General features: G+C 52.5%; 1 protein-coding gene across 1 annotated transcript; it reads left to right on the plus strand.

The window, feature by feature from the left end:
* The first annotated feature begins 1,717 nt into the window (after positions 1-1,717).
* Positions 1,718-9,982, plus strand: NCF1 (neutrophil cytosolic factor 1). Its single transcript, XM_040082470.2, has 11 exons — positions 1,718-1,883; positions 2,349-2,429; positions 2,724-2,799; positions 4,027-4,192; positions 4,331-4,386; positions 4,695-4,817; positions 5,199-5,306; positions 6,126-6,243; positions 6,853-6,960; positions 8,493-8,635; positions 9,546-9,982. The coding sequence occupies exons 1-11, from the start codon at positions 1,812-1,814 to the stop codon at positions 9,662-9,664; spliced, it is 1,170 nt and encodes a 389-aa protein (XP_039938404.1). The 5' UTR covers positions 1,718-1,811; the 3' UTR covers positions 9,665-9,982.
* Positions 9,983-9,994: the final 12 nt, after the last annotated feature.

Genomic DNA, 9,994 nt, shown 5'->3' on the forward strand with positions numbered 1-9,994 from the left:
TCATGCTTCTTGACACGTATTAGCTGTGAGACATTTGATGGAACGCGCAGCAGTGTATCACACAGAGTTACGGGTGGTGTTTCACTGTGAACCAATCCTTCGTGGACAGTTGCATCTAAAACCTCTCATTTCTCACATCACAAGATGAGGAATGAGGAAACAGGAAGAAACATGTGAATTAAGTGGTTTCCAGTAATGTACTGTCTGTAATGCAGTTTTAAATTTAGTACAAAAAATTCTGATTTTGAAAATAGCTTTTATGAGCAAGTTTATGGTGTTCTGTATAAGCAACAGTTATCTGGTGACTAACAGAGCAGAATCCAAAGAGCCCTGAATGCATCTTTTTTAATATCTGTGGTGATATAATTTTGCCTTGTATTTAGGGAAGTCCCCATGTTAAAATAAAAGAAACCGAATGTAATTTTTCTTTTACTTGCACAGCTGCAAGCACCACAGCCAAGTTCCAGGGGAGGGCTACAGTTAATATTTGATGTTTTTAATGCAGCCATAGCAAGCTTTTGTCTTTACAAGTTAACAAGGGCACTGGGCTGATCCTGTGCCAGGGTTTGCTGCTCCTGGTGAGTGGGGAGAGCCCCTGCCAGCCCTGGTGCGGTTTGGGGCTGCTGCCTGCCAGGGTCAGGGGTGCTGCCACTCTGCCTGAGGCATCTCTGCTCCTGGCTGCGTGTGGGGCCGGGTTTGTCTAACACCCGGCTCACGGAACGTGCTGGGGACATGAGCTGGGGACATGAGCTGCGCTGGGGCACAGGCTTCCAGAGGGGATGGAGCTGAGTGTCCACAGCTGGGCTCCAAGGATCCTGTGGAGAGCAGGGCCTGGCTCTGTCAGGTGACTGCCCACCTCTGGTGCCCACTGTAATTGAGGGTGCCCTCGGTGAGGACAAAAGCACTGCGGGTACACCTTTGCTTGCAAGCAGTGTGGAATTGATCCCTGCAGCTCTCACATCCCTTCGGGTCTTTCTGCTCAGGGCTGAGGATGGAGGAGGAGGAGGACGTGAATGCAGCTGGTGCACTGGGATTTCAGAACGGCTTGGCAAGGGATGCTCCTGCTCTCCCAGCGGGACACAGGGCTCGGTGTCCAGCCCACTCGGGGGGTTCCCTGTGCCTGGGGTCCCCTCCCATTCAGCCCTGTACTCAGGTAAGGTGGTGAGCAGGGCCGGAACTGCCTCAGGACCTCGGGGACTCCTCAAAGGAACCTTCTGGTGGCACATTTTGGGGAAGCTGAAAATCACTGAAAGGAAATGGTGATGCAAGAGGAGGAGGTCTTGCACACTGAGCCCACGGCTGCCCCATCCTGGCACAGATTCCGCAGCTGCCATTCCCAGCCACACAGAAGACAGCACTGCCATTCCTGGGGCTCAGAGAGTGTGTTACATGCCTCATTCATCAGTTCCAGCTCTGATAGAGAGGGTAAAGGCACCTCTGGCACCTGTCCTTGACCCTCTGCTGCAGTACCTGTGCCATCGTGGAGCAGCAGTCAGGGTCCCTTGGATATCAGGGCAGCCAGCCTGGCCCTCACCCTTCACTGTCCTCTGAGTCCAGAGATCCCTCCAGCTCACCCCCAAGGCGCCCCAGCTCCGCTCCTCCTCAGTCCTGGAGCCACTGGAGGGGTGGAGCTGGGCTGGAGCTTACCGCAGGAAACACGGCTCAGTACAAATCACAGCGGGTAAACAGCGGGAGTTCCGCTTCGCCAGGGCTTTAAGACGAAGCAGAGCTGTGCAAGGGCAGAGGGGAGGGGAAGCATCCAGACGGGCAGGAGAAGGCTCCGGAGGAGAACACCGCAGGCAGGAGCAGCCATGGGGGACGCCTTCATCCGGCACATCGAGCTACTGGGCTACGAGAAAAGGTTTTTCCCCAGCCAGCACTATGTGAGTACTCAGCAGTGTTCTGGCATGTGAGGACTGAGGGGTGGCAAGGATAAAAAGCCTGACCAACAAATTTCCTTAGATAAATGTGACTGAGAGTCTAAATGCTTCCTTTGAAGGGGGTCATGGCTGATAACATGAGCTGGAGGGAGCCAGAGACTAAAATGTTCTGAAAACACAAGACTTCGGGCACCTCCTTTGCAAGCCATTGGTTACTTTGCAGTCTTGGAAAGGGCCTTTTCCACTTTGTTTCCCACCCACCTTCATGTTTCTGTCCCCTCTCTGTCTATTCCAAGCTTCCCTAGTGCCCAGTTTATTTGCTGGCAAGGCAGAACTACTTGCATTGGGGTGGTGGAAGGAAAACATTCCATTTTAACAGCAACTGGACCATCCACAGGGCTCCCTGGGCACAGTGGGGTGTGGTGTCCCACTTGGATGCAGAACTGCAGCCTCTGCTTTGCTCCTCAGGTTTACATGTTCCTGGTGAAGTGGAATGACCTCTCCGAAAAGGTCGTCTACCGCCGCTTTACTGAGATATACGAGTTCCACGTGAGTCCTCCCGGGACACACGGGTTCGAGGTGGGGAAGAAGGAGGGTGAAAGCCATCTGAAATTGCCTCAAAGCAAACCTGGTTCAAAAGAGGCTCCTGGGTCCAGTCCTTCGATCTCTTTTGCCCCTTGAAGGTGGGAGCCATTGGCTCTGTGAGGTGTGGGATCCAGCCAACACATGCTAGTGGCAGCAGGGCGAGCGCCAGGAAGGGAGTCAAGCTAGGGGCAGAGGAGTGGTGTCACAGAGTGTTCCCCTGGTGCCATCCTCACTGTTGTGCCTGGCTCTGCTCTGCAGAAAGCGCTGAAGGAGATGTTCCCCATTGAATCTGGGGACATCAACGCAGAGAACCGGATCATCCCGCACTTGCCAGGTGAGGGGCAAGCACCGTGGCTGGGGGGTGAATAGAAATTGCAGCTAGGTGGGAAATTCCCTGGTGGGTTGAGCTGCGCTGGCTGCCTCCCAGACAGATGCATGGTGCAGTATTTCCTGTACACCAGGCTTGAAATCAAAACCCCAGAAAGGTCTGAGCGGTGGTAGCGGTTCTTCCCAACACTCAGCAGCTGTGCAGACCCCGTCCTTCCTCTCTGAAGGCTGGGCACCCCAGAGGCACGTCCAGGAGAATCAGCTGTGACCCCTGGCTTGGTGCAGTGTTTGGCTTAGGCGGGGCTGCACTGAGTGGAGCTGAGCCCTCTTTTGGTGACACCATCACTCATGTTGGCTTAATGCCCTTATGGCAACGCAGATACTTTGTAAGAGGAAACAATGCAATATGTCTTCAATGACAGAGAATGAACTCCTGATCCAAACAGCTGATGTTTTGTCTCCAAGCAAGGTGCATGTCAGCAAACTTCCCCATTTTATTTAATTTCCTGCTTCAAAGGAGGCAGAAGGAGTCTGAAAAAGAGCTGCAGTTGTGGTTGACATCTGTGGAGGAAGAGGAGTAAGCCTGCACCGTGCAGCCGTGTGGATGCAATGGAGGGGGGCTCCATTGCAGCTGGACTAACACCCACCATGCTGGGCCTCTTCCAACATGCCGGCCCCCACTGTGCTGGGGCTGTTCAAAGCATCCTTATTCCATTTGGGAAACTGAGAGCACTGGGGACCAGACAGGTGTTAGACTACTGGGGGGCGTGGGGTGCCACTGACCACACAAAAGCACCCCCCCATCATGTGGTTCAGCACTGCTCAGGGTCGGGATTGCCAGCAGTATTTTAGAGCTCTGGAGTCAAGAACACCATAACCAGTGGGATACCAGGATAAAGTATATCTCCTCTGACTGCAGGCTGGTCCCCTGAGCCCCTCCTGGTGCCCCAGTGCATCTGCTGTGTTTGTGGTCCATCAGCTGGGCTTAGTCTGGACACACATGTAGGAGTTACCCTAAAACTGAAATAGGGTCAAACAGGATCATTTCTGGGCTTGCATGAGCTGTGCTCCCACAAAGCTTCACCTCATTGGGAAAATACAGCCATGTAGGACCTTGGGGCCAGACTCACTTGTTTGCAGGGCAAAATTAATGATTCAGAGCGGTGTGCTTGGGAAAGTATTAGAAGCATGGCATTCTGTCTGCTTTTTCTGAGCCCTTTTTCCTCTCCCCCAGCCCCAAAGTGGTTTGATGGGCAGCGCTCAACTGAGAACAGGCAGGGCACACTGGCTGAGTACTGCTACGCACTGGTCAACCTACCCCACAAGATCTCCCGGTGCCTGCATGTGGTCAACTTCTTCAAGGTCCGTCATGACGACATGAACCCCGTGACAGACAGCCAGTGAGTCCAGCTGCCTGCTATTTGGAGGGAAATCCTGCAATCCTGGCCTTGGATGCTGGCAGTAGCCTGCAGGGAGGGTGTCGCTGCTGATGGATAGGGCTGGTTGGCATTGAGCTGCCTTTGCTCTGACCTGTCTAGGATCAAGAAGCCTGAGGTCTTTCTCCTGCCGAAGGATTCCAAGAAAAACCCCACTGGTAAGAGGTCTCGGAGGGCTGCAAGTGGCTGCCTCAGCAGCAGTGAAGCCTGCTGGGGAGAGAGGTTGTCATTCCGTGGCAGATACGCTCACCAAGAGCATGGTTGCTGTGCCAGAGCTGCAAGCTGTGGGGAAGTCAAATCCTTGTCCTGAAATCCGAGTCATTGTCTTGAAATCCAGCTGGTTTGGATCTGAACGAGGCTGGGAGAGCACTTTGGGCTGTTCTGGGGCTGCTCTTGGCCTGCCTGAAATAGAGTGTTTCTGGACTGGGGGCTGGAGGAGGGAACATCCATCACTTCTCTCATGCAGACATCACGGGCCCCATTGTCCTGCAAACGTACCGAGCCATCGCTGACTACGAGAAGAACTCCAACTCTGAGATGGCTCTCAAAGCTGGGGACATGGTGGATGTCGTGGAGAAGAGTGAGAACGGTATGTGTCCATCCCCCTGGAGAGCCCCTGAGGGCCAGCCCACTCCCTGCCACAATTTCAGCAGGAATGAGTATTGCCCTTGCATCTTGTGTCCAAACCCATCATGTCAGCTAGTCATGGCAGTGAAGGCTGAAGGGTGAGGAGCAGTTCTAGAAAACTGTGCAACATCCTGGCCATGCCTCAGCCTGTGAGGCTTCCTGCCCAGCAGGAACAGGATGAACGGGTTAAGTTCTCTGGTTGCACCATGTCAACAGAGACTGGCCCCAGCACTGTCCCTTTGCTCCAGGACATGGAGATACCTGCACCTGCTCTGGCCAGGACAGACCTGGTGTCAGTTCCCACAACACTCTCTTCTCCTGCCCATAGTTGCTTTCTTTGCAGGCTGGTGGTTTTGTCAGATGAAGAATAAACGAGGCTGGGTACCTGCTGCCTATCTGGAGCCACTGGATGGTCCCGATGAGTCTGAAGAGCAGGAGCCCAACTATGCAGGTAAAATGTTGGGGTGACCAGTGTGTGTGTGTTTGTGTCAGAGCACAGCCCACTGCAGCTCTCCACTGAGATGGCTCACTGCAAAGCTGGGCAATTCAGACTGAGCAGGATCACTGGGCAGGGAGATGCTGCTGTAGGAACTGCCAGGAGGGATAAATCTCATGGCTTGGTGCCTCAGTGTCAACCTTGGGAGCTTCCCATGACCTGCAACTCAGCGTTAGATTTGTGTTTTGGCTGATCTTTATGCGGTGGCCATGCTGAGCTGGCTGGCTGAAGACTGAGGTGCTGGGTTAGCAGAACAGCATGGTGCAGCATCCAAATCAGGGGCAGGCGTTCACAGGGCTTTGCCTCTGCGCTCTCCTGATCAGAGCCTGGCCCTGTTCCCTGCCCTCTGCATTGCCCTGCCATGACAGCAGGGCTTTATCACGTGGAGCAGAGGGAGGATCCTGCAGACTTGTGCCAGTTGGTCAACAGGCTTCAGCTTTGTGGGTTTCACAACACTGGAAGAGGCTCTATTAGCTCAACACTTCCTTCTGCCTTATTTCACCACCTGAATTCCGAACACACTTTCAAGCAGAGATAGGTGTGCTTCCTCTGCTTGCACTCAAAAGCTTTCTTCTGGAGGGATGGTGAAGGGACCAGGATGAGCCATGGGCAATGACAAGACTGGGGGAAGTCTGAGTCCAAATCTTGAGTCTTTCCTAAAATATAGGGTACCTCCTAATGCTCTGGTGCCTCCTCTTCTCAGTGGCTGGGGGGTTGGGTCTCCATCCCTGAGGTGTCAGCACATGATCCATCACATCCCCATTTCGTGTGTAGGTGAAGCGTACGTGGTCCAGAAAAGCTACACTGCTGTGGAAGAGGATGAGCTGACCCTCAAGGAGGGCGATACCATTGAAGTCATCCACAAGCTCCTTGATGGTTGGTGGGTCATCAGGTGAGAGATGCCATGAACAGGTCAGGTGAGCAGCGCTCAGGCAGAGGGAAGGGAGCACCCATGGTTCTCCACATCAGGGAAAGCCATGGTGTCTGGTGCCACTGCCCAGCACTTCCTTTGGCAGGGCTGCTTCTCAGGTCTGTTCTTTGCCAAATATTAAACATTGCAGCTGGAGATTCCTCTGCTGAGGGCTTCAGAAATATCCAAGAAGAAGACAGATGGGGAAAAAAAAAAAAGTTATGTTACGTTGCCTCTAATTGTTCTGGCACATTTTGCTTTACAAAACCTCAACTTTCATCCCAGCTGCAAGGAACACGAGAGGTAACCCACATGGCACTAGTGGGGGACGGGCATGAACCAAGACTCATGGAATGTCCCAAGTTGGAAGAATTCAAAGCCAGGTTGGACGGGGCTTGGAATAACCTGTTCTAGGGGAAGGTGTCCCTGCCTGTAGCAGGGGGTTGGAATGAAGACCTTTAAGGTCCCTTCCAACCAATCCATTCTGGGACTCTGTGACCACCCACAAGAATGATCAAATCTCTCTCCTGGACTGAGGAGGTGGTTGCAGAGCCGTGACTGCAAGTGATGTTGCTTTGTGTTGAATTGCAGGAAGGATGAAACCACAGGCTATTACCCCTCCATGTACCTACAGAAAGCCGGGGAGATGAACACCTCTGTGAAGAGTGAGCTGAGGAACCGGGGTGCTCCTCCACGGAGGTAGGAGAAGCTTTTTGTAGAGGGCAGAAGAACATCTCTCTATTCCTTGAGGGAGATGAAATTAAACCAGACAGGGTGTTGTGGTGTCACCTGCTTGCCCTGTCAGTGAGGAACTGCCTGGAGAAATGTGAGCAGGGCACAGACCAGGGCTGTCCTCCCACCAGCCCTGTGCTCCCCAGTTACCACAGGCACCCCAGCATTGCTGATGCAGGGCTCCAAGATCCTTGCTCCAACAGGTCCTCCCATCAGGTGTATTTCTCCTTGTCCTTCTGCAAAGTTTCTTTTCTGGGCTAATCTTGTTTAATTTTCAAACTGCCCATTTTCTTCCTTCTTAAGTGTATGCACTGAATCTTTCAAAGGCAAGGAGAGATTTGACTAAATGAAGCTGTCAAGTGGCCTAATCTAACGGGAGGATTTGAGCTAATGCAAGGGATTTTATTTTGATTAAAAAGATAAAAAGCAATAATAACTCATGAATTCCAACAAAAAGAGAATGGCTAAAAAGGGAAGAACTTGCTGCTCTTTTTTCTGCAAGATGACACATCAGCCCTGCTATAAAATCTCTCCAAAACCAGTTTTGCTGGAGCATGGATTGAGTCCTGGAAAATGGTCCAGATCCCTGTATTTGAACACAGTGATGTTTGCTGGTAGCCTTGGGACAGATGAGGTGGCTTGTTCCAAGGACAGTGGCTTGTCCCCCTGCCATTGTGACTGCTGCCTCCATGGCACTGGTAGCCACCTGTTGTGAAGGTGGCGACCTGCTGTTACGGGCAAGAGCTTTGCTCTGACATGGGCTATGTGCTCAGAACAGGAAGGGGCTGAAGGCAGAGGCACATTTCTTTGAGAAGAGCAGGAGGATTATGCCATGAGGTGGACATCAGGAGCCACCTCACTCCTGCCATGATACTGAAGACAAGGCAGGGGCCTCTGTCTGCCTGCCCAAGGACACCCCCCAGTGCTGGGGGTTCCCCTGTAGCGGCCCCATGCTGCTCAGCCTTTCGCTTCTCTCAGTAGTTTCTCTTCTGTGGGTTCAATGCTGCACATCCAGGTGCACACTGACACATGCCCCATACTCCATTCCCCTGTATCTGACCCTTGAGCATTGGGGTGCCATGCCAAGCCACCCACCAGGGACCTCAATTTCGTGGCCAGGATAGGTGCTGTATGTTCATTCATCAAAGAGCTATAGATCACTTCTGGGCCTTTCTTGGACAAACCTCATGCCCATGTCATCCTTCCGACCTTAGGCACAATCTTCCTCACCAATCCCTCTCATTACTTTCCACACCTGTGCTCAGGGTTCACCCTTCAGTGTTTGCTTGCAAAGCACCATCCAGCTGCCTCGGAACACATCGCAGATTGTGTCTCACCGATGGCTGCCCTCAAGGGCTGGCATCCACCTGGCAAAACCCAAAAGCAGAAATTGGGGTTTGGGTAAAGCAGAAGAGGAAGTGTGGGGAAAGGAGTGTGTGGTGTGTGGTGTGAGAGCTGCCAGCATGAAAACTGAAAGCTTTGTTTCTCACTCCTTGCAGATCCACCATCCGAAATGCGAAGAGCATCCACAAGCAGGGCCGGAAGAAAATCAGCCAGGAGACTTATAGGAGGAACAGCAAGAAGTACATCCAGAACCACCGGAACATGCGGGGAAATTCCCAGAACAAGGCCAATGTCATCAGTAGGTCTCAATGGAGCTGGAATCCTGCAGGCATGACCCGTGCTCCCCACCAGTGCTGGCAACTGGAGCAGGATGGCACACTGTGGTCACACCATGCCCATCTGCCCTTTTCCCATGGGGAAAGGCTGTGCAGGGAGGTGTTTCTTTCAATGAGTTTTCTTACTCCTGGCTGTAGGTCAGACAGAGCAGGTCTTGGAATGAGGTCAGCCCACATTCAGGACTGTGCTTTCCTTTGTGTGCCTAACCTCCCCCATGCTGCCATTACCATTGCAATTGCCATGCATGTTAGCTGTCAGCAGAGTCCCCAGAATGGCATGTTGCATGAAGAATCATAGAATTACAGAATTTGGTTTTGGTAGGAAGGAACCTTAAAGACCAATCTCTTCCAAGCTTCCACTTGATCAAGTTGGTCCAAGCCTCATCCAACCTAGCCTTGAACACTTCCAGCCACAGGGGAGCCACAGTTTCTTTGGGCAACCTGTGCCTCACTACCTTCACAGGAAAGAATTTTTTCCTAATATTTAATTTAACCCTGGCCTCTGACAGTGTGAAGCCATTCCCCCTTGTCCTACTAGTTCAAGCCGTTGTAAAAAGCCTCTCTTCATGAGGAAGGAGAGAGGCAGACATGGAGGTATACCCTTTAGGTCTGGTAATCCACATGACCTTCCCAGAGGTAAAGATGGGCAGACCTCATGCAGACCTAAAGATGGGCTTCCCCTGAGCACAGTTCCCAGCTGGGCACTGGTGGGCACATTCGGACACCGTGACCTACAGGAAGACCACTACATGCAGCAGGACAGGAGGAGAGGCAGGAGATTTGGAAGCCATTATGTAGGAAGCCGCTGAATGTTCATGAGGGTGGTGTGTGGTAGAGAGCTCTGGCCCATTTGTACATCTTTTTTACTTGCAGTTGAGAAAAATGAGCCAGAGGACAACAAGCCCAAGGCTCAACCTGCTGTTCCTCCCCGTCCCAGCAAAGACCTCATCATGAACCGCTGCACTGAGAGCACATGGAGGAAGATCCTGTGAGGATCCTGTGAGCCCCCACACCAGCCACCCAAAGTTTAATCTCCTCCAGCTCCTGTGCAGCTAGGGCTCTGATCTGGAGCAGGGATCCAGGTGGCTCTGGCAGCCACCACAGCCAGGGCAGGTGCTGGCCATATCAGCCCAGTGCCCGTCCTCATCCTCCATCACAGCCAGCCCACGGTGCCCTGACAGCACTTTGAGGAGGGCCCAGCCCTGCTCTACCAGCTCCTTATAAGCACCAAAAGTCCTCATCTGTAGATGCCTTTCTATTAACTCTTTGTATTTTGAATTATTTTTGTGGTTTTCATCAATAAAGGAGAGACACTTGATAGA

Source organism: Hirundo rustica, chromosome 19, assembly GCF_015227805.2.
Source record: "Hirundo rustica isolate bHirRus1 chromosome 19, bHirRus1.pri.v3, whole genome shotgun sequence".
Lineage (NCBI taxonomy): Eukaryota > Metazoa > Chordata > Aves > Passeriformes > Hirundinidae > Hirundo > Hirundo rustica.